This window comes from Bufo bufo, chromosome 8 (assembly GCF_905171765.1).
Source record: "Bufo bufo chromosome 8, aBufBuf1.1, whole genome shotgun sequence".
NCBI lineage: Eukaryota > Metazoa > Chordata > Amphibia > Anura > Bufonidae > Bufo > Bufo bufo.
The window spans coordinates 97,222,650-97,247,859 of NC_053396.1; the positions used below are offsets into that span (position 1 = coordinate 97,222,650).

Genomic DNA, 25,210 nt, shown 5'->3' on the forward strand with positions numbered 1-25,210 from the left:
TAATCCTCTAGTACTCAAAGTCCTCTGACTAGACCGTGTAAAAATCCACCAGATTTAACAGTCGCTTATGCTGGATGTAAGATTGGGGGCATTTTTGGACACTTTTGTCTATCTTTACACCATCTATTGTTTGGATTCTTTTGCTACACAATTTTGGCACATGCTGGAACATCTAAACGTGGCTGTCCAGCCTTTTGAACTTTCCACAGCAGCCTGCTCCCCGCCACATTGTTCTGGCTCCCTTCAGCAGTCTTTTGGTCTCTTTATGAAGACTTCTAGATGGATGGGGTCATATGTGCCATTTTGATTACACAATTCACCATAAGGGATATATACACTTATATATCCGAAAATTAATTGTGTGGTGAGGCAGTGCAAGTGAATTTTTTTTATTTAATTTGATTTTTAGTATGAGTAAAGGGAGTGAATTGAGTTTGTGTTTTTAAACTTTTTTTTAAAACCTATTTTAAATCACCATAGGGTACTTTCACAAGCGCTTGTTGGATTGCTTGTCCCACAGACTGCAATGAATTACCATTGAAGCATATGGAACTTGCACTAGGTTTCTATGGAGCCCGGCCACCTGCAAGTAAAACCGCTTTGCACAGAAATGAATAGGATGTATGGGAAAGGTCAAGTGTACTCTAATCAGTTGGACCTCCCCAGTGAGTGTTCTAGAAAATGTCTTGAAGAAAAGGTGCTCTGTATTAGATTAAATAAAACAAAATAATATTGTGTCAAGTCTATTGGGAAACCAAAAAGAAAAAATAAGAACCCATTTGCATGAGGATGCGTATTCACACAAAAAAAAAAAAAAAAGGTGATGTTTTGTAGCATTTTGGATGCGCATCACTCCACGTAAAATGTCCATATTGCACCTTTTGTTTTTGCCGTATGAACAAAGTGTGCAGCACTGGTGGACTTCGTGAAAAAGCTTACAGTTTGTACTGTACCGAGTGTTTTTTTTTTCAATTATACCTAGAGGTACATTATAAAAGTTCAGGACAACGGAGTAAAGTAACTTTGCCTTAATGAGAATCCTTTAAGCACTCACAATTTTTTTTACATGTAAACTGCAGTGAAAGAATTCTTACCAGTGTCTGTATTTGTGAGTTATCCCTCCCTTCTGATCCTCAGCTATGTCATGTGACCAGCAATCAGACTTTCCAAATAACACAGCCTCTTATGTGTGGAACGAAAGTACATTTTTCTATATGTATTCCTATGGGAGCCTCACTCTACGTCTCAGGAATGATTAGAGATGTAACTCACTTCCTGTCCTGTGTCCGTTGGAGATCAGAGAGCTGGTCACATAACGATCAGAAGGGAGGTTATAACTCACAAATACAGTCACTGGTAAGAAGATAATCTTCACTACAGCTTACAACATGTACCTTTGAAACAGTTCCGAGAATAACATTTTTTGTGGGAGTTCTTCTTTAACCCCTTAAGGACTTAGGACGTACCGGTACGCCATGTTTGCAGAGTCCTTAAGGACCCAGGGCGTACCGGTATGTCCGAAGTTTAAAATTACATTGCGGCGTGGGTTAATCGGAACAGGATGTCCGCTGAAATCATTCAGCAGGCATCCTGTCAACGCCGGGGGGGGGGGGGGGGGGGTCGTCACATCGGCGATCAATTCTGACCTGCGGTTTTACCTTATCCAGCGGGCGGCGGTGCCATCGGGTCCCCATGCTGCTGTAGGGGGGACCCGATAGCATGGAAGGCATCGCAATGCCTTCCTTACGCATCTGCGCTGCCTTGCGGTGACAAGCCTGTGAGAACCAGCCCCCTGGATCTCACAGGCCGGAAGCTGTGAGTAATACAAACTAAAAATATTATGGCTCTCAGACTATGGAGACACTAAAACATGATTTTTTTTGTTTCAAAAAAGAAATCAGTGTAAAACTTACATAAATAAAATAAAAAAGTATACATATTAGGTATCGCGCAACCGTGACAACCTGGTCTATAAAAATATCACATGATCTAACCTGTCAGATGAATGTTTTAAAATAACAAAAAATAAAAACGGTGCCAAAACAGCTATTTCTTGTTACCTTGCCTCACAAAAAGTAATATAGAGCAACCAAAAATCATATGTACCCTAAACTAGTACCAACAATACTGCCACCCTATCCCATAGTTTATAAAATGGGGTCACTTTTTTGGAGTTTCTACTCTAGGGACGCATCAGGGGGGCTTCAAATGGGACATGGTGTCAAAAAAAACAGTCCAGCAAAATCTGCCTTCCAAAAACCATATGGCATTCCTTTCCTTCTGCGCCCTGCCGTGTGCCCGTACAGCGGTTTACGACCACATATGGGGTCTTTCTGTAAACTACAGAATCAGGACCATAAATATTGAGTTTGGTTGTTAACCCTTGCTTTGTAACTGGAAAAAAAATATTAAAATGGAAAATCTGCTACAAAAGGGATATTTTGAAATTGTATCTATTTTCCATTAATTCTTGTGGAACACCTAAAGGGTTAAAGTTTGTAAAATCTGTTTTGAATACCTTGAGGGGTGTAGTTTATAGAATGGGGGCATTTTTAGGTGGTTTCTATTTAAGCCTGGCAAAGTGACTTCAGACCTGAACTTGTCCCTAAAAACGAGATTTTTGTATAACTTACCAGTAAAATCTCTTTCTCGCTCTTTCCTTGGGGGACACAGAAGACCTTGGTATAGCTCATCTCCATAGGAGGCGTGACACTAAGTGAAAACTGTTAAGCCCCTCCTCCACAGCTATACCCTCAGCCTGGAGAGAGAGACTGCCAGTTGCGTGTCCAAGTAGTGAGAAAAGGCAAAGTCCAACAAGGAACCAACAAGCCAACTACCCAACGGGTAACAAAAAACTCGGAAACCGCGTAGAGAAAAACAATGAATGGGTGGGTGCTGTGTCCCCCAAGGAAAGAGCGAGAAAGAGATTTTACTGGTAAGTTATACAAAAATCTAGTTTTCTCGCCCAGTTTCCTTGGGGGACACAGAAGACCTTGGGACGTTCAAAAGCAGTCCAAAAGGGGAGGGACCACAGCTCCAAGGCGAAGCACCCGAAGGCATCAAGGAACCGCCGCCTGCAGACCCAGGCGGGCCAAGGCAGCATCTGCCAAAGCCAGAGTATGCACCCTGTAGAACTCGGTAAGGCGTGCAAGGAAGACCTGTGGCCGCCTTGCCCAAATGCATGGCCGAAGCCCAATGCCTCCGGCCCAGGAGGCACCGACCGCTCTGGTGAAATGAACTGTGACAGCAAGGCAGAATCCTGCCCTCGGTGCGGTAACCTCAGCAATAGCCAATCTGATAAAGCGGAGGAAAAACACCCTGGAGTCCGTCAACCCTAAGAGCGGACCTCCAGGAAACCCAAGAGACCGAACGTCGACAAGAGTCGGAGATCTCCAAGTAAAAACGGCAAGGCCCAAACAACGTCCAAATCGGTGAAGTGTTGAAGCGAAAGGCAAACACCACCTTCAGAAGGAAGGAAGGAAGAAACAGGATGTAGAACAGACCTGTCCTGGGAAAAGACAGAAGGCTCGGAACAAAAAAGGGGCCATTCAGGCACCCGTCAGAGACAAGACTGATACGGAAACACAACCGTACAGGACAGACGGGGTAGAGAGAACTTCTGTAACGGCTCCAAGGACAAGATTGGAGCGCAGAGAGCTCAGTATGTAGTTCCCAGGGCGGTACCGAAGGACAGTACAGAGGAACCAAAGAGCCACTTCGAGTAAGAAGGTCTTGACAGGCCCAGAGGGCCGGGGAACGCTGGAAGAGGAAGAACAGCGCCGACACTTGACACCTCAAGTAAAGGAGTCCCAGTCCCAGGTCCAGGCCGGACTGGAAAAAAGACAGAACCATGGGGAGAGAAAGTCAGAGTGGGGAATGCACAGCTTCCCACAGAACCCCAGACAAAAAACCCTAAGTCTTACGACAGATCCTGGATAAAAACACAGCCAGGAGCGGACAGTAGCGAACCCGTGGAGTCGCCTGGCAAGCGGGCGAAAACCCAATGTGATCAGGCGCAACCAGTAACACGGGCAGAAGGGTCGACAAAACTGGTCCCGTCGGCCCCCGAGCAACGTTGTCCCGTATCCACCCGAGTGGGGGAGCAGAAGGACAGACGGAAAGGAACCAAAGGGTCCGCCCAGCATCTGCCAGATGCCAGGACAAGACAGGCTAAAGTCCATGCTGATGTAGCCATGTTCTACAGTCCCGGTGTGGGAGATCAAAGGACAATCTGGACCGAAAGGTAGTCCCCCCCCCAAGTTACAGAGAAGGTAAGTCTACAGCAGGACCATTGTCTTAGAATCTGCACTCAGCGGGAGGACAGAACGCGGTAGACTCGGTAAATAGGCACAGCTAATACAGCCAGTGTGAACAAGGGAGACAGTACGAGGCCAAAAGGAACACCGGAACCATCCACATGAACAACCATGCTCTCCCCAGAGGGGAGGACAGTGAAGGAACAGCCTCTGAAGTCTGGCGGGGCAGAAGCCACATTGGAGTGATCTGTACCGAGCGGGAGCCAAACAGAGCCGGCGAGATAAGGTAGTCGAGACAGAGGCTGGCATAACACCCTCCAACCGAAAGGAGGAGTGGGCAACAGGGAAGCCATAGGACAGCTCAAAAGCAGAACCCTGCTACACTGTGAGATGCCCGGTTCACCGCCTCGCAGAAGGCGAATACCCTGAAGAACCCAAGGTGGAGGTCCTCCGGACCTGGGTAATCGAGCACCCAAGAGAATTTGGGTGACCTTCCCGAGAAAGGCGGCACCTGGTAGCAGATCAGACTGAAGTGTAGAGGCGCCAAGAGGAAGGACACTGCATCCGAAGAGGAGGAAATTGCAGCAGGCAAGGGAACCGCAGTCCTGCCAGAGCCAACGAAGAATTCGAGGGGCGCTGCAGACAACAGCACTCTCGACCATGTGACCACTAGCGCAGGGAAGCAATGCCGCGGAAGGACGAATGGGCACGGATCTAGGAACCACGAACACTCCCTGGGATGAAGGGCCAACTAAATAAATGAGTACCACCCAGCTCGGTGCAGCAGAGAACAAGTAGAGCCCGTCCGGGTCAGGTGGACAGAATGAACTCCTTAGAGACGAGTGCAAGGCTTGCGGCAAGCATCGTATCCCAAGAAAACAAAAGTATGCCGCAGGAAGCAGGTGAGGCATACGTACGAGCAGCCCCGTAAGCAGTGAGAAGGCCAACCCACCTACAGGAGGAGAAGGCATACACGGCCCAAACAACGCACAAGAACGTTCACTCACTGCAAAAAGGTTACTTCAGCGAAAAAGGGGGGCTCGCCACAGAGTGCCACAGCATGTACGGAATTGCAAAGTGCAACCTGAAAGGGAGTTATGCACAAGCTTAGTATAGCATGCGATGGAACGCAAGCAGTCAGCCCCGAAAGGGGGAAACTGAACCTGGCAAACTGCAGTCGGCAAGAGTGCAAAGGCCGGTCCCAAAAGGGAGTGATGCCTAAGGCCGTACTTACTTCAGAGAAGCAGGACATACCCTATAATCCAGCAGGAACGCAGGAGGTCCACCTAGTGAAAGGGGAACATGCACAGGGTTATCCTAGCATTAAGTGAGTGTGCAATAATACACCCAACACTGAACTTAGCGAGAGTGCAACTACTCTGCCAATGAAGGGGGACATGTACAAGTCCAGCACAGCCATACAAGGACAGCCGTGAATCTCATGAGCGTGCCAAATTCTGCCCATGGAATGAGGGCAGCACCGTATCCAATGGGAGTGCAAGCGTTCCACCCATGTTAGAGGGCCATGCTCATGGCCAGCAACGTATCCGGTGAGAGTGTAGCATGCCGCCCAGAAAAAGGGGGGGGGTAATGCACATGGCCAGCATCTCATCCAGGGAGAGTGCGAGCACCCTGTCATGTATGGGAGTCATACACATGGCCAGCAACGTACTGGCGAGAGACAAACACAGTCAGTGAGAATGTGTGTATGTCACCTGAGGAAGGAAGGCATGCCCATGGCTGGCAGCTAATCCAGCGAGAGTGCGTACACCGCACACGGAAGAGGGGTCATGCATATGGCCGACAGCGGATCCAGCGAGAGTGCAGCGTTCCGCCTATGGAAGGGGGTCATGCACATGGCCAGCACCGTATCTGGTGAAGGTGCAGTATTCCGCCTAAAAGGGGGTCATGCACATGGCCAGCCGGCAGCCAGGGAGAGTGCGGTATCCCGCCTAGGAGGGGGGGGATGCACATGGCAGACACCATAACTGGAGAGATGATGAATTCTGCCTACGGAAGGGCCGCATGCACTTGGCCAGCGCCGTATCCTGGAAGAGGGCAAAAAAAACGCCTAAAAGGGGAAATGCCCTAGCAGCGACGCAGGCTGGGAGCCAACACCATGCCGCCTGTGGAAAGAGGGCATGCAGACATGCAGCACTACTGAGATGAGGCTGCAGCATCCTGCGCAGCCCAACAAGAAATCCGTGATTATTCATTATTATTATTATATATTTTTTTTTTTTAAAACACAGCCTCTCTGAGGCTAAAGGGGGCCACCATATAGGGGCACAGATTGTCAAGAAAAAAGGGGGGCCAACCATACAGGCCCATTGGGAGCCGGCCTGTACCCAAAGGGTTAACAGGGATCCGGCCTGGAGGGCGGCGCTGCGATCCCCTGGGGGCGGAGGAACCTCACGGCGGGAAGAATTCGCGCCTGGAGAAGTTCCCGCCCCCTCCACCAGATGCCGGAATTTTGCGGCCTAGCAGGCCGTGAAGCCGGGGTCTAAATTTGCGGCGCCCGGCCCGTTATGTACCGCCGGGACCTGAGGCGGAGTGGCACATCAAACCGGCCGCGGGTGCCCACATCAAACCGGCCGGGGCCTGCTGGAGCCTAGAAGTCAAGCACAAAGCCGGCCGCGGGAGCCCACCCCGCCGGCCGGAAGAGTCAGGGGCCCGGAATGGCGGCCTAGCAGGCCGCGGAGCCTGGGCTAAGATTTTTGCGGCGCCCGGCCGCACCGGAATATCAATGCCGGCCGGAGGCGAGGGGGCCCGGAATGGCGGCCTAGCAGGCCGCGGAGCCTGGGCTAAGATTTTTGCGGCGCCCGGCCGCACCGGAATACCAATGCCGGCGGCGAGGCCTTACTCCACTGCCGTCAGGAGTGGGCCCCAGGCCCTGAGATCAGCACTCAGCGAGCAACACTCCGGTAAGGAGATGGGGGGGAACCCAGAGACCGGGTGCCTGTGCTGATAGAGAAGGCAGGCGACGGGCAGAAACTATGTCGCAGCTTCTGCAGCTAGCTGTGGAGACAGCCACTGGCTGCATGTCCTATGGGAGCCAGGCAGGGGGGGTAAGGCAGAAGTAGATTGCCGCTCTGCGGCACCCCAGGGGCCAGCGTAGATCCAGCAGGGGACCAGAGGCCCAGTATGGGGGGTCAGGCACGCAGGAGACCAGGGTGGGGGGGGGGGTGGGGGACGTAGGGCTGGAGAAGCCAATCTCTCACCATAGCCGTCTTCACCCTCGGTCCATTCCAGCAGGGTCGCCCCTTCAGCTACTGGCACCGTAGTGGCAGGACGCTGGAAGAGGGACTTGGCGTGCGGGCGACCCTTGCGCTGGCGGGATGTAGGGGAGCTGGGCTGCCCTGATCCACCTTGCCTTCTGTGGGGGAGGCAGCAGTGCAGGAGACCGGCACTGGCGCAGCTCAACCCCGGGGGAAACAGAGAGGTCTAGTGCGTCTCTGTTGTCCCTGATGGTCTGGAACAAAAAGAAAAGAAAAAAGTAAAAATCAAAAATTTAAACAAAGGAGAAAACAGCCCTGCAGAGCAGGGAGTGTCTTGCCTCCTTGGACACTAAGCAAAAAACTGGCAGTCTCTCTCTCCAGGCTGAGGGTATAGCTGTGGAGGAGGGGCTTAACAGTTTTCACTTAGTGTCACGCCTCCTATGGAGATGAGCTATACCAAGGTCTTCTGTGTCCCCCCAAGGAAACTGGGCGAGAAATTGGGGTTTTTGAAAACTTCTGAAAAACTTCAAGATTTGCTTCTAAACTTTTAAGCCTTGTAACATCCCCAAAAAATAAAATATCATTCCCAAAATGATCCAAACATGAAGTAGACATATGGGGAAAGTAAAGTAATAACTATTTTTGGAGGTATTACTATGTATTACAGAAGTAAAGAAATGGAAACTTGGAAATTTGCAATTTTTTTTAATTCTTTGGTAAATTTGGTATTTTTTTATAAATAAAATTATATTTTTTTTACTCCATTTTACCAGTGTTATGAAGTACAATATGTGATGAAAAAACAATCTCAGAATGGCCTGGATAAGTCAAAGCGTTTTAAAGTTATCAGCACTTAAAGTGACACTGGTCAGATTCGCAAAAAATGGCCAAGTCCTTAAGGTGAAATAGAGTCCTTAAGGGGGTTAATGAAATGAAAGAAAGTAGACAAGAAATGTTGGTCCTATAGATGGTGGAATCTTAGACAGGCTGTCTAGACCTGCACTAGATCTATCACAGGGGGTCAGGATGGATGATAAATGTGGTGTAGGGATAAAAACTTTTGTCTAGTTCCATACCAACTATTGGTTGGCTTACTTTGAGAACAAAATTTATGCCAGAAATGTGGCACAATCTTGGCGCTAAGGCTACTTTCACACGAGCGTTCGAGTGTCCGCTCCGTTTGAAGGGGCTCACGAGCGGCCCCGAACGCATCCGTCTGGCCCTAATGCATTCTCAGTGGAGGCGGATCCACTGAGAATGCATCCGCCTGCCAGCGCTCAGCCTCCGCTCCGCTAGCGGACACCTGAACGCTGCTTGCAGCGTTCGGGTGTCCGCCTGGCCGTGCGGAGGCGAGCGGATCCGTCCAGACTTATAATGGAAGTCAATGGGGACGGATCCGCTTGAAGATGAAACCATATGGCTCAATCTTCAAGCGGATCCGTTCCCCATTGACTTTCAATGTAAAGTCTGGACGGATCCGCTCAGGCTACTTTCTGACTTAGTAAATTTTCTAAGTAATAATGCAGACGGATCCATTCTGAACGGATGCAAACGTCTGCATTATCGGAGCGGATCCGTCTGATGAAACAGACGGATCCGCTCCGAACGCTCGTGTGAAAGTAGCCCAAACGGCACAACTTCCTCCACACCCATTTTTTTTTTTTTAGCAAAGCTCCACTCTTCTTGACAAGCCATGACCCATTTCCAGCAAGTCAGAAAAACGAGATTTTTGAGTAACTTACCAGTAAAATCTCTTTCTCGCTCTTCCTTGGGGGACACAGGAGACCTTGGGTATAGCTCAGCTCCCTAGGAGGCGTGACACTAAGTGAAAGCTGTAAGCCCCTCCTCCAGCAGCTATACCCTCAGCCTGGAGAAGAGACTGCCAGTTTTTGCTTAGTGTCCAAGGAGGCAAGAGACACTCCCTGCTCCGCAGGGCTGTTTCTCCTTGTTTAAATTTTGATTTTTACTTTTTTATTTTCTTTTTGTTCCAGATCATCAGGGACAACAGAGACGCACTAGACCTCTCTGTTCTCCCGGGGTTGAGCTGCGCCAGTGCCGGTCACGCGCACTGCTGCCTCCCCCACAGAAGGCAAGGTGGACCAGGGCAGCCCAGCTCCCCTGCATCCCGCCAGTGTAAGGAAACTGGCAGTCTCTCTCTCCAGGCTGAGGGTATAGCTGTGGAGGAGGGGCTTAACAGTTTTCACTTAGTTTCACGCCTCCTAGGGAGTTGAGCTATACCCAAGGTTTCCTGTGTCCCCCAAGGAATTGGGTGAGAAAAGTGTACAAACACTAGTTACACCAATTTTCTTTTGCCAGATTCTAGGCTAAGACACATTAGCAAAATAGTCTAACGTTCTCTTTTAAATTTGGCTATTCATTTGGAGTCTGTCATCAGCATTCGACTTTTTTAACCCTTCCCATAGCTCCCTAGCATGCTGACATTTAATAAAAAAGTTACCTCTGGCATCAATCTTGGACTTATAGAACCATCAAAAATGATCTTTATAACTTATGCAAATGAGGTCTCGCAAGTGCCCAGGGGCGGCGTTACACTCGTAGGTGCCCTGCTTGGTCAGCCTTCTCATTGCGTCCCCCCGCCCCTTCCTACCCTCCGCCCGCCCATCCTTTCCCTCTGACCGCCTTTCTACTAACTTGTTATTCCGCCGAGATCCCGCGCCTGCGCAGTCAGGCCGGCGCATGCGCACTGCGATGCCCATTCCTTGTACGGCATCACAGTAACTATTGCACATGTGCCGGCTAACGGCGCGAAGCTGGCGCATGCGCAATAGTTACTGTGATGCCGTACAAGGAATGGGCATCGCAGTGCGCATGCGCCAGCCTGACTGCGCAGGATCTCGGCGGAATATCAAGTTAGTAGAAAGGCGGTCAGAGGGAAAGGATGGGCGGGCGGAGGCAATGAAAAGGCTGAGTAAGCAGGGTACCTACGAGTGTAACGCCGCCCCCTGGGCACTTGCGAGACCTCATTTGCATAAGTTATAAAGATCATTTTTGATGGTTCTATAAGTCTAGGATTGATGCCAGAGGTAACGTTTTTATTAAATGTAAGCATGCTAGGGAGCTATGGGAAGGGTTAAAAAAGTCAAATGCTGATGACAGACTCCCTTTAAAACCTTTTTGGGGGCTGTCATGATGAAGGCACTTGCCTAAACCCAGATCTCTCAGTTCTGCACTGACAGAATTGAACCGACAAATATCTTGGTGAATCGATGTGAACCACCAGCCTGTGCCTACGATCTCCAGCTGTTCACATACCTTTCTTACTGTGAAGCAGGCTTTCGGGCCCTTTCTGCGTGTCCAGGTTGGGCTGGTTTTGTTGGTTATAGAAACGTAACAGACACTGTTGATTGCAGAAATGTTTTATTTCTCCACGCCAATGAATAGTTTCCAGCAATTTCCCCTGGCGTTTGCAGGCATGACATCTCGCTGCCTGTAGATAAAGCGTCACAAATTGTCATTTTATGACTACTAAAGACTTAATTGGTCTTTATCTTCTCAAAGATCGATGAAGCGACTCACTGATGCCCAAGTGCCACCAGCTATACATAAGAATTAGTGCTAGTCTCATACGCAGTATACAAATGCTGCTTACCTTGAAATACCATAGTAGATACTTGCTCTTGCATTCTTCACTGCAAAAATCCCACGTGCTACCATCCAGCTCCTCAGTGACCGCTCGCTGACAGGTTTGGGAACAGTAAGTACAAGTTATACAACACAGGCCTAGGTTCTTGGTAAAGTCCTGTTTGTATAGCAGCACACAACCTGTACAAGACAGAAAAGAGAAAGAACACCAGGAGTTGTCATGTAGTAGCCAAACTTGTCAGACACACTCCTATACTTACTAACGGTTGGTGAAATGCAGATCATTTACCACAGAAAAAGGACTGGCTGACAAGGGCGTAAAAGCACCAAAAAGTACTTGGAAATTACCAAGAGCCAACTTTAAATAAAGTAAAAAATATAACTATAGAAACTCCCCCCTTGACTTATGGATTCTCATAGGGTGAACTGGCTAACCCACTGCCAAATTGATGCCACACATTTTATATTAATGCTGGTAGTGTGGAATAAATCATTTATAACCGATATGCTGTTGAGATGGTTTTGAACTATAGATTTTTAGGTGGAGGTGTGCCTATCAATATTGCTTACATTTAAATAAAGGCCATAAATGTAAAAAACAATATATTCCTTACAGGAGAAGAGAGAAACTCCAGAGCCAGATATGATAAATGAAAATCCAGGGGGATACACAGATCTCAAAGCGCCCCACAGCAAAACCTAGTATGGGCCCCCCTTCTGCACCCACTTTTTCTTATTTTATTTTTTACAGGTGAGACAACCACTACCAAGTAACGCAAAGTGAAAATTTTACTTTATCAAGCAGAAGACATTTTAATTAAAAATAAATTGTAAAAGTCACCCTCCACCTCACCCACTTTATCCAAATTCTATGTAAGAAAAAGTGGAACCAGTGCTTTATAAATATAACCCATTCTGAACACCATATTTATCAATGTATTTACACCACACAACAGGTATGTGTGCGATATATACACATATACATACAAATACACACACTGATAAATCTACTTCTCTTCTATTACAAAGACAGCTGCCTGCAGCCACCACTAGGGGGAGCTCAGTGCATAAGAACTGAGTGCATTTACTGGAAAGGAAGATAAAATAATGTCTTTGCATAGAACTCCCCCTGGTGATGGCTGCATGAAAATGCAGCTTTTTTTCTGACAGGGAAAGTAGTGCCGTGTCTGGCCCCACCTCCCTCCCACAGCAGTTGTGTGGTCAGCCTCCACGGAAGGTACGCCACTTAGAAAATCTATACCCTCAGCTTTCTTCTAACTGATCACAGCTGCACATAGATTCCTCCAGGGACATCTATTCATCATGGACATTTGGAAGAACCTAAATAAATATCCACCTTTATCTTTGCCTACAGACAATAAATGCGGCTTAACATGAAGAGTGGTAGTCTTGCATCAGAAATAATGGTTGCCCTCTGCAAATGGAGCCATCTGCCATGATGAGATTCCCCAGCAAACCATTAACACTGTGCCAGGTTCTCTTTTTTTTGGTGGGGTGGGGGGTTATTTGGCGTTAGTGGAGAAAATTGCAATAATTTTCAACTAATGCAAAATACTTATAAACCAGATATTTATTTTCGGCCATTTTAAATGAGGTATTCAGGTTCACAAGTAACAAATGCTAGATCAGTAGAGGCCTGACCACTGGGCCCCCATCAAACAACGCTTGGCTCTTTCAGTAACTGCCTTCCATGCTGGTCAGGCCCCATTTTTTGGCCTATCCAGTATATAGCTTATAATAACTAGAAGTAACACCCTATTGGGGTGCACACACAGACACCAAGTGGTTTACTTACCCTCACTACAAAAATTCTTCTCCACACCTGAAAAACGGATCTTTTCATGTAGGATTTTTTCCTGCTTACAATACTCGCACTGTGACACCACTCCATGGAGGCGCTTGTAGTCCTCACAGCAATCCTTACAACAGAACTGATACACATGGTCCTGTAAAGAGAGCGGCACATTAATCAGAATCTGGGAATACTCTGCCAAGCCTCGTACGTTCGTCGGGTGTCAAGACCTTACCTGCCAATCCAAGATCTCCGGTTTGCCGGTAAACATGTTGTGACAGTAATGACAATTCAGATGGATGCCACCCTCAGGACTGGTACGCTGAAAGACACGGGATCACCAAACTTAAATCCTTTCATAAATGGATTTGATGATTATAATTATTATTTTTTTTTTTTTAACTGTCCACTGAAACTTTACAAAGAATATTTCGATTGACAACATCTAAACTACCAGTAAAAAGCATAAAACAGGAATCACTACTCTGGCCTTAAACTACAGCAGATAGCCATAATACATGAATACATAAATAGTAATAAGACATTTGTTTCTTTCCCTATTGACCTCTCTTTCCAGTAGAGTATGAGGTCGTTCACTTACATATAGCTGAAAGATGAATCTGTATGGGAAATAATGCCCCAATATTAAAGCGGAACTACATATGAATTGGAAAAACAAAAAAACTAAAAGGGATCCTCAGCCCCAGGCTGAAATCAGCATATACAATCCAGGTTGCGGCAACAATGCGAGGATCAACCTATAAAAAAAAAAATCACGAGTACCAGCTCCCATTCTATTGGTTCACAGAATTGATCTCATTTATAGTCATTTTTTATACAGATTTCACATTTTTTGTGACACATTATGCAGCATATTGCTGCTTGCAATCATTACACTTGAGCATATCATAGTGCTCAAAATGTCTATATATATTTTTCTGCTTCACTCATTTCATTTATTCACTATAATATGAATTACACGCATATGCATTTATTTATAAGTTATTTATGATGAATTAATTTGCTAATATGCAATTAATTATTTGCTTGTCACTTTATTCCATTTATTCACGTTATCATTTGTGCATTGGTTTTTCAGCTTTTCACCATCAATCACTACCTAATTAACTTCACATTAGCACATTATTAATATCAGTATTTTTAATATATACAATGGGTAATGGATATATACAATGGGTAATGGATAATGAAGGAGCTGTGATGATGGCGATATGTTTGTACACTGACCGCCAGCAGAGGGGGTGTTTCTTTCCTTGTAGTGGTGTCCTGATTTGTTTCCCTTCTCCCCTGGATGTGTGCGCGCGGTGCGTGGCCCCTCCCGCCCGGCGTCTCTACATCAATCCACCAGGTCATGTGACGGTGTCACGTGACGAGGGTGTGGCGATGTGACGCCGGGCTGGGTGGAGGACCGTGCGCTGCGATCCGCTCACAGCGCAGCCAGTTGGCATCCAGGTGATCTAGGGAATGAATTAGCAGGCAAGTGTCCTATTGGGGAGGGGGGTTTATAACCTGTGCTCCACAGTTATGGCGTTACCCCCTGACGAAGGCACGCCGAAACGCACGTTGGGGTAGCGCCATCCTTGCTGGTTGACATACGGCACTTATCTTGGTAGGTCTCCTCATTTCTTTTATGATATCAGGCTATATGGGTAGAAGTTGGTGGTGATTTCTGGATCACCTTTTTGGACCGGTTGTTATTATTCTGTTCACCTGCTGTTTACTATATCTATCCATCTATCTAAATATATAAAAAGCAAAAAAGGGGCCACAGCAGCACAAGACCAGTGAAGGTGGGTGCAGGTAATCCTCACAGCCGCAGGCTCACACGGCTATCGTAAGTATAGCATCAAAGGATGAGGCAGCACTCCAAATAAAGTGAAAGAATGGTGGATCTTTTATTCCCCTTGCAACGTTTCAACCGCTCAATGCGGTCTTTCTCATGCTTGAGAAAGACCGCATTGAGCGGTTGAAACGTTGCAAGGGGAATAAAAGATCCACCATTCTTTCACTTTATTTGGAGTGCTGCCTCATCCTTTGAAAATATATATATAGTGCTATTATATATGACCCACCTTTGTGATATTTATTGACTTATTCTTCACCATATATTAATTTATGACAACATTGTCTGTAGCCTATGTCCCATCAGGATGGTGTTTTTAATGATCATGTCCTTGATATATATATCATGTTTTGCAATTAAGTATTTATGATATTTGATAATAGTACGTAGTCAGCTTCGTTTCTTCTGTAGGTTTTACATATGAATTGGGAAAATAATAAAACAAGGTATCTCTTTAAAAGGGCATCTGTAAAAAGATTTTTACCCATGAAACCGGCTGACCCATTACATGAGCACTTGGCAGCTGAAACATCTGTGTTGGTCCCATGTTAATATGTGCCCGCATTACTGAGAATTTTTTTTTAATATAGGCCAATGAGTCTAAGAGCAATGGGGGCGTTCCCATTACACCTAAAGCCGGAATGGCCAACCTGCGGCCCTCCAGCTGTTGTAAAACTACAACTCCCAACATGCCCTGCTGTAGGCTGATAGCTGTAGGTAGTCTAGGCATGCTGGGAGTTGTAGTTTTGCAACATCCCTGACCTAGAGGCTCAGCTCTCTGCAACTGCTGTTCTGCGGTTAAGAATGCAGCCAACATTTACGATTTGATTTTATCTAATAATCTAGACTATTTGTGTCTAACCGAAACGTGGTTTTTAGAGGGGGTGGATCCTATGTTGGATGAATTGGTCCCCCCTTGTACAAAATTATTCACATAGACAGGGCCACTAGAGGTGGAGGTGTTGCAATGGCCTTTCGTGAGCATCTAATGATGATAGCCCAATTTTCAAAACTTTCGAACACCTAGCTTTTAAATGCCAGAAGAGTCCAGAAGAGGCCTTCTCAATCTATATTGTCTACCACCCCCCAGATTTAAAAACAGGATTTTAAGATGAACTGCTGGAATTAGTCAGAACATCATTGTGGGAGACATAAATTGCTGGGCCGATGAGGTGTCCAACATCAAAACCCAGCAATTATTAACATCCCTTGAGACCATTGGCTTCATGCAGGAAGTAACCTCCCCGGCCCACAGGGGCGGCCACATCCTGGACTGGATTCTGACACCCGGGGTGGAGATACAGGTCCAATCTATACATGATCTGTTGTGGACTGATCACAAAAATATACTTTTTACTCAAACTATCCCCCCTTTAAAAAAAAGCTCCCCATTTTCCAGTGAGAGACAAGACTCTCACCCAACAAAGAAATTTGAAAATTCTTAATTTGGAGGAATTTGGCAATAGCTTTAAGGAGAATCTGAATATAGATTTATTCAGCTCCATAGAATCCACAGAAGCAAAGCTAACAGCTTTTAATGATTGTAAAGAGTCTACACTAAACACCTTAGCACCTATGAAACAAACAGCAACCTCGTCCCTCTAAAAAAAACCCGCCTTGGTTCACTGCTGAATTGAGAGGATAAAAAGACTACCAGAGCCCTTGAAAAGGCCTGGAGAAAAAAAATCCCATAGAAGACACCAAAATTAAATACAAAATAAGTATGAAAAAGTACAGAGACAATATAAAAAATACCAAAAGAAAATACTACTCAAATAAAATAGGCGATGCGGCTAAAAATTCCAGAGAACTTTTCAAAGTGGCTAAAGAACTAGCCAATCCTAGATGTAAGATTGCAACAACGGAGCACTCTTCAACACTGTGCCAGCAAATGGCTGACTACTTTGCTGAAAAAAATCCAGAAACTTAGGGACAAAATCCCAACGTTTCATAGGACGGACGAGACACTTTCTTCTCCACTCTCAACCTTACCCTATTCCCTCACAGAGTTTCAGCCCATCTCTGAGGAGAAAACGATTGAAATCATTGGAGCTCTCAGATCATGAGGAGCCCTCCTCGCCTCTAGACCCATGCCCGGTGGCCGTGGTGAAGTCCGCCATGGTTGCAATGGCACCATACATTCGAGACATTATAAATAGCTCCTTTTCCAGCGGTCAGGTGCCGGCTATTCTGAAGCAGGCAGTGGTAAAACCACTGCCTAAGAAACCGCCGCTACCTGTGACCGATCGGAGTAACCTTAGACAGATTTCGGGACTGCCGTTCGCTGCAAAGATAGACGAGAGGGAGGTTGTTGCACAACTACAAGGATATCTGGAGGCCAATCACATTCTTGACGACTTCCAGTCAGGATTTCGACCTGGAAGGGGTACTGAGACCGCTCTGGTCAATGTCCAGGACGATCTACTGATGGCATTAGACCAGAACGACTCTATAGTCCTAGTCCTTCTGGACCTATCATCCGCTTTTGACACTATTGACCATCAAGTGTTGATGAACCGGTTGAAAGTGGTAGCCGGACTAGATGGAAAGAGATTGGCATGGATGGTCTCATTTCTCCAGGACAGGGTACAACGAGTGAATCTGGGGGTATTCCACTCAGCCGATCTCCCACTGTCCTGTGGAGTAGCACAAGGCTCGGTACTATCTCCAGTCTTTCTCAACATCTATCTGAGACCATTGGCCGACATCATCAGGAGCCACAATCTTCAGTTTCATGTTTATGCGGATGATGCACAACTGTACTTTAGGCTTGCCAAAGGTACAGTTGATCAAGTCGATCTGGCCGGATGTCTCTTGGAGATCTATCACTGGATGAGTGCCAATTATCTAAAGCTTAAGTGGCACCAAAACTGAATGTATTACATTCAGTGACCAGAAAATTACACCCTCAGCACCCCAATGGCCATTGTCTTTTGGACCTGTCCCTGAGACAGCCATCCAGGTCAGGGATTTGGGAGTGGTCTTGGACTCCAGAATAACCCTGGCTCCTCAGATAAATCAGGTGGTTAGAATAACCCTGCCACTACCAGCTGAAACTTCTGAGGAGGATCTTAAAATAAGTCGAATCCCCTCTCAGGAAAGCCTTGGTCGGAGCAGCGATCAGCAGTCAGTTGGACTATTGTAATGCCTTGTACATGGGACTCTCTAAGAAGAACTTGCATAGACTTCAACTTGTGCAGAATGCTGCAGCAAGGCTACTAACGGGTGTTGCCCGCCGAGAGCATATCACTCCCTCTCTTAATGCCTTGCACTGGCTCCCCGTCCAACAACGGGTGATGTTCAAGATTGGATGCTTCATGCATAGGGTATTCCATGGTGTGGGACCCTTGTACCTGCGACGTAAATTCACCAGGTACGCCCCGTTGAGGACATTGAGGTCTAGTAACTCTGCGAACTTTAACAGCGTTAAACCCTACTTTTCAAACAGGAGTTTGATCTTCCTATGTAACACTTATTTGTTTCATATAAATTTTGGGGGTTTTCCTAAATCTTGGTCTATAAATTCACGGTTGGTAATGTCCCTTCTATTTTAAAGATACCATTTCCTCACGTTAATTATTTTGTTCTCTTCACATCCTCTATATCTTGTCCGAACCTTTTGAACCTTTGAGATCCCCCTACCTTCCCTCCATTTTTCTTGATTCTCCCTTTGATAAGTGCTAGGAAATTGGTCTCTGGAATAGGTGCCTTATCCTCTAGGCCTTTGCGGCCCATGGTAAAGTGTCATGCCTTCTTTTTCCTCCCTTGTTGAATCAGCCAGCTAAGTGTATCGAGGCCCTAAGGGTAAGACTGCGTGTACACAAGACTATACATCATCATCAGTCCCTGGGGGTGGGCTTAACTAGAGCCCCCCTGCCAATCAGAGAAGCGCTGTTTGCAAAACTCTACACCCTAAAGAAGCGTCAGAAGATGCAAAGGTGTGCAAAGACAAAAAAGAATGCAAAGATGACCAGGTTGCCGCCTTGCACACCTGAAGGGCAGAAGCCCCGTGATACATCGCTCAAGGAGGCTCCCACTACCCAAGCCGAATGAGCAGTCACCCGAAAAGGCGGGCCCGGTCCTTAATGCGGCACGCTTCAACAATAGCCAAACAAATCCATTTGGAAATGGAAGTCTTTGACGCTACCAGCCCTTGTCTCGGCCCCTCTGGAATAACGAACAGGGAATCCTTCCGCCTGAAAGATGCCGTCTGGGACAAATAGATACACACTGCACGTACCAGATCCAGAGTATGGAGCAACTGTTAGAGGATGAGACGGGTCCGGACAAAATGAAGGAATAATCTCATTTAGATGGAATATCGACACCACCTTTGGCAAGAAGGACTGCATAGGGCGAAGGACCACCATATCCTGATGGAGGATCAGGAAGGGCGACCGACATGGCAGAGCCGCGAGCTCCAACACTCTACGGATAGAAGTAATTGCAACCAAAAAAGCCACCTTATAAAGACAGGAAGCGCAGCAACACCTGCTGCAAAGGCTCAAACGGAGAAGATTGGAGAGCGTTGAGCACTAGATTAAGATCCCAAAGATCCAATGGAGGATGGAAGGGGGGCGCAGCATGCGCCACTCCTTGCAGAAAAGTCCAAACCTCTGAAAGAGAAACTAAATTTCTCTGAAAGAGAATGGAGGGAGCCAACACTTGCCCTCAGAGCTGAGAGACGGCCCCAAGTCCATGACCGAACGCAGGAAATCCAAAAGTTGCGGCAAAGAAAAACTAATGTGAGACAGCTGTCTCCTCTCGCACCAAATAAAGTAGGACTTCCAAGTCCGGTGGTAGATTATAGAAGACGACGGCTTCCTGGCACGAATCTTAGTCTGGACCACTGCATCCGAAAAACCCAGAGCCTTCAGTACGGCTGCTTCAACAGCCATGCCGTTAAATGTAGCGACCCTAAATTCGTGTGGAAGACCGAGAGGACTTGCTGTTGCAGGGGCCGAAGAGGAAGAAGTCAAGGTCCGTTGGTGAGAAGTGCGACTAGGGATCCGTGCCACACCCTGCACGGCCAATCTGGGGCCACGAGAATGATGGGCAATCACTCGGAACTGATCTTCCCGAGAAGCCACGGAATGAGCGGAAGAGGCGGGAACACTTAAGGAAATGTGAACAGACGCCACAGGATCACCAGTGCATCGCATGCCAGAGCCCTGGACCATGCGACGAAGTGCTCGACTTTGTTCTTGAACCGTGAGGCGACGAGATCCACATCCAGCTGAACCCATCTCTCGCAGAGGTCCCAAAAGACCTGCGGGTGAAGAGCTCACTCGATTGAGACGCTCGCGGCTGAGAAAGTCCACGATCCGGTTGTCTACGCCTGGAATCTGAACTGCCGATAGCTCTGGAAACCGTTTCTCCGCCCAGCTGAAAATCAGCGCCGTCTCCTCCATGACTGTCGGGCTCTGGGTGCTGCCCTGGTGACTGATGTATGCCACTGCCGTGGAGTTGTCAGACTGCACCCGCACTGGACAACCCCCGAGATGGTCGGCCCAGTGTTGCAGAGAGCCGAATCACCCTCAACTCCAGAACATTGATTGTAAGGGAGCGCTCTTCGTGTGACCATACCCCCCTGGACCGAGAGATTATGAACATGGGACCAACACAGATGCCAAGCACACATGTAGCAGGTCAGCCAGTGTCATAGGTGCAAATCAGGATGCTTAGAAATCTTGCAGAGGATGGATAAAACAACTATTATTCACATAGACCAGGCATGCTCAATCTGCAGCCCTCCAGATGTTGCAAAACTACAACTCCCATTATGCCCTGCTGTAGGCTGATAGCTGTAGGGTGTTCAGACATGCTGGGAGTTGTATTTTTGGAACAGCTGGAGGGCCGCAGGTTGGGCATGCTTGACAGACCATCCCCACCGAACCAACACTGCTGCTCTCTTGCTCGCCTATAGTGATAGCACTCCATCAACCCAGACGTGAACACCTAAGTAAATCAGTAGACAGCGACTGAATGTAGCGATCATATATGGGTTGTCACAATATCACCACTGCAGGACAGCAACTGAAACTGGCAGCTGTGCAGGAACAAAGGAGATTTTCCAGGAAGAGTAAGGACATGTTCATATGATGAAAAACACAAACACAACATTAGATAAACTAATGTCAGAAATCCAAGTCAGACCGTGTGATTTCTACCAGTCTTGTAGTTTACATGCTGCTAATCCACCAGTCCTATTCAGTGGGGATGATCTGCATGTGAACAAACTGCGGTTTCCCTGCAGAAACCACGCCAAGAATCAACCTGCTCGTCTTTTTTATCCATTTCAGTGTCTGGACAGTTACATTAGGCCTTTTTTTGCTGCAGAAAATATGGCAGAATCCAAGGCAAGAAAAAGCTATGTGAACATATACTAATAATTATTTTATCACATCCCCTGATTTTTGCAAGATTTATAACAGAGCTAGACAACCAATTTAAGCTAAGTGAATTAAATGCAAGTGTTCTAAAATTGTCATCTTGTTGGACACGGTCATAACTGATGCAGGGTGTTGGCTACCATAAGGCTTCACGTAGAGGGGCTATTATACAATGTTAAACTTCCAAAAATCTGGATTTAATACAAATACCTTCAGTGGTCCTACAGAGCTTAAATGGTCACTAGCTTTCCACACACTTCTACTACTGCATACATTAACGGTACAAGAGACCATAAGAAACTTTGAAATATGTCTCAGAGAGCAATGTTTAGTCCTTCTGTTATCAGTTTACTTCACCCCTCCCCCGTGTTCTAAATGTTTTTCTCTTTGAACATTCTCTTGAAGCTGTCCAGGACAGGGCAGTTCACTGAAGTATCAGATTACACACGTCATACAAGTCTATGAAGTGGAGAGGAGTACGCAGGAATTCTGACAGGAACAGCAGGAGGGATGGAAAGACAGTTTCTGTCTCAGCCTAAGTGGTAAACTCAAATCCATGCAAGTCAGTACATCTGTGTAATGTCCCCCATGAGCCTGGGGCTGCTTCTGAATGACTGAGAGTTAGGAAGCAGATTCTTCTCTACTTTCTAAATGAGTGGATAGGAGCTATTCTCCACCCACCAGATCTGGGAGAACTGCAAGCTAGAGAGCCTGCAGAGGGGAAAACTGCTAAAAACGCCAGATACAAGTTCTATAAATGGCCAGAAGTAGTGTTATTCTGCATATACAGCGTACCACTGATAATGCAAACATTGTTGAAAGGACAGGTACTCTAACTTACAGCACCAAGATCTCTATAGTATAGTGCAGTTGTTTTGGTTGAACCGGGAAAAGTATAGTTGAACAACATGCTAATACGAATGAGCCCAAGAAACATTTCTTATATTTCATATCTTAGATATTTTTGTCTTGTATGTATGTAATGGTACCAGTATATTACCACTTCATTCTATTGTGAAAAGGTCATCACAAACATCAGAGGCTGAGTGAATTAAGAGGATCTTGGCTGATGGACCATTTTGTACTATGAAACAGTCTGTAGGCTAGCATCAGCTTATCCAACTCAGCCTCTGAATATATGTGAAGACATTCACTTCTATGGGTCCACAAAAAAAATGCACAGGACACAGAAGTTATCTGTGTTCTGCCCGCATCCGCATGTCCATCCTACAAATTCTAGAACATGCCCTATTCTTGTCCAATTTAAGGACAAGACAAGCCATTTCTCTTAGGCTACTTTCATACTAGCGTCGGGGCTCCGCTTGTGAGCTCCATTTGAAGGGGCTCACAATCGGCCCCGAACGCATCCGTCCAGCTACCAATGCATTCTGAGTGGATGCGGATCCGCTCAGAATGCATCAGTCTGGCAGCGTTCAGCCTCCGCTCAGCAAGCGGTCACCCGAACGCAGCTTGCAGCGTTCGGGTGTCCGCCTGGCCGTGCAGAGGCAAACGGATCCGTCCAGACTTACAATGTAAGTCAATGGGGACGGATCCGTTTGAATTTGACACTATATGGCTCAATTTTTAAACGGATCCGTCCCCCATTGACTTTCAATGTAAAGTCTGGACGGATCCGTCTGAAGCTACTTTCACACTTAGAATTTTTTCTACAATATAATGCAGATGGATCCGTTCCGAACGGATCCCAAGTCTGCATTATATGAGCGGATCCGTCTGGGCAGACCCCAGACGGATCCGCTCTGAACGCTAGTGTGAAAGTAGCCTTAACGGGACTGAGAAAATTGTCTGAAGGTATTCGTATTTTGCAGACCACAAAACAGATACAGTTGTGTGCATGTAGCCTAAACAAAGCTGTAATATACTGGTGACTGCTGTGCTACTTTCTTGACTACAATTTATTTGGAGACCCTATTCAGGGCTCCAAATGGCAACCAAAATGGTCGCCAATGCGACTTAGTCTTGTCGCCATTTGCGACTAGATCCGACGCCGCAGCTCTGCAGTTAAATACAGCAGCGGGGCACAGGAGATGATAGTTCTCTGCCCCGCCGCCGATGTTCTTCTCAGCAGCGCAGTGGAGGAGTCTCTCCCTCCCCCTGTGCTGCTGCCACCAATAAGAAGAGAGACAGTAGGAGGGGAGGGGCTGTGGCCACTGCGCCACCAACGAAGATAACTGACACGTTAATACAAATACAGGAGGCGGGTGCCGTTGTCAAATAGCTGGCACCCGACCTCTATGACAGGGAGCTGCAGTTAAGCCCTCAGGTGCGGTACCTGAGGGGTTAACTGCAGCTGATTGCAGCTCCCTGTCAGAGTTCGGGTGCCAGCTATTTTATTCCGGCACCCGCCTCCTGTATTTGTATTAACAGGTCAGTTCTCTTCATTGGTGGCGCAGTGCGCCCCCCTTCCCCCCAACACCCCAGTATAATAAACATTGGTGGTGCAGTGTGCACCCCCTAACACCCCAGTATAATAAACATTGGTGGCGCAGTGCCAATGAGGGTTAAAAAAAAATATATAATTAACTCACCTCCTCCAATTGATCGCGTAGCGGTCGGTCTCCTTTTCTTTCTTCAGGACCTGTGGTGATGTCACTGAGCTCATCACATGGTCCATTACCATGGTGATGGATCATGTGATGTACCATGTGATGAGCACAGTGACGTCACCACAGGTCCTTTGACAGGTCCTGAAGAAAGAACAGGAGACCGGCAGCTACGCGATGAATTGGAGGAGGTGAGTTCATTTATTTTTATATCCTAAATTGACCACCTATTAAGCATTCTGTATTAAAGAATGCTATTATTTTCCCTTATAACCATGTTATAAAGGGAAAATAATACAGTGAATAGACTTTCATCCTAGCTACCATGTGTGAAAATCACACCGCATCCGCATTTGCGGATGCTTGCGATTTTCACGCAGCCCCATTCACTTCTATGGGGCCTGCATTGCGTGAAAAATGCACAATAGAGAGCATTCTGCGATATTCACGCAACGCACAAGTGATGCGTGAAAATCACTGCTCATGTGCACAGCACCATAGAAATGAATGGGTCCGGATTCAGTGCGGGTGCAATGCGTTCACCTCACGCATTGCACATGCGCAGAAATCTCGCCCATGTGAAACGGGCCTAAGGGTGAATAGGACAAGGGTTCCAGCCCCTAAGAGGGTAATAGTAAGTATAAAAAAAAACAAAAAAAAAAATACTAAGGCTACTTTCACACTGGCGGCAGTGTGATCCGGCAAGCAGTTCAGTCATCGGAACTGCCTGCTGGATCCGCCGATCTGGATGTGACTGAAAGAATTTGTGAGACGCATCCGGATGCGGATCCATCTCACAAATGCATTGTAAGGATGGATTCCGGTATTCTGAATGCCGGATCTGGCACTAATACATTCCTAATGGGAAAAATGCTGGATCCGGCATTTAGGCAAGTCTTCAGTTTTTTTTCGCCGGAGATAAAACCGTAGTATGCTACGGTTTTATCTTTTGCCTGATCAGTCAAAATGACTGAACTGAAGACATCCTGAACGGATTACTCTCCATTCAGAATGCATGGGGATATGCCTGATCAGTTCTTTTCCGGTATAGAACCCCTGTGACGGAACTCTATGCCAGAAATGAAAACCGCTAGTGTGAAAGTACCCTAAAATATTAAGTTTAAATCCCCCCCCTTTCCAAATTTTACATATAAAATATATAAACAATAAATAAAACATATTACATAGCTCTGCATCCTAACAGTCCAAACTATTAAATTATTTAAAAAATATCTCCTATGCGGTGGGCGCAGTAACAGAAATAAAAAACCATGCGATTCGCCATTTTTTAGTCACCCCAAAAAATAGGATAGGACTGTTCTATTATGGGCCGAATGTTTCATAAAATGCGAAATGCACGTGGCTTTTTTTTTTGCGTGGTATTGAGTATCGCAACACTTTTTTATGGTGACGAAAGCGAATCAAAATTTTGTTAATCCGCGTTGTCATGATACCAACATTTTTATTCGGTTTCGATTTGGCGACTAAAAATTTAATTTG

At 46.7% G+C, this 25,210-nt stretch overlaps 1 protein-coding gene across 6 annotated transcripts in view; it reads right to left on the reverse strand.

The window, feature by feature from the left end:
• Positions 1 to 25,210, reverse strand: part of ZMYM3 (zinc finger MYM-type containing 3) — a 93,391-nt gene that overhangs the window by 14,644 nt on the left and 53,537 nt on the right. For all 6 annotated transcript variants that reach the window (XM_040442321.1, XM_040442322.1, XM_040442323.1 and 3 more), the window contains 4 exons: positions 13,126 to 13,212; positions 12,894 to 13,044; positions 11,085 to 11,257; positions 10,748 to 10,922 (listed from right to left, as the gene is read on the reverse strand). In XM_040442321.1, coding sequence (XP_040298255.1) covers positions 10,748 to 10,922; positions 11,085 to 11,257; positions 12,894 to 13,044; positions 13,126 to 13,212 — 586 coding nt within the window. The remainder of the gene's footprint in view (positions 1 to 10,747; positions 10,923 to 11,084; positions 11,258 to 12,893; positions 13,045 to 13,125; positions 13,213 to 25,210) is intronic.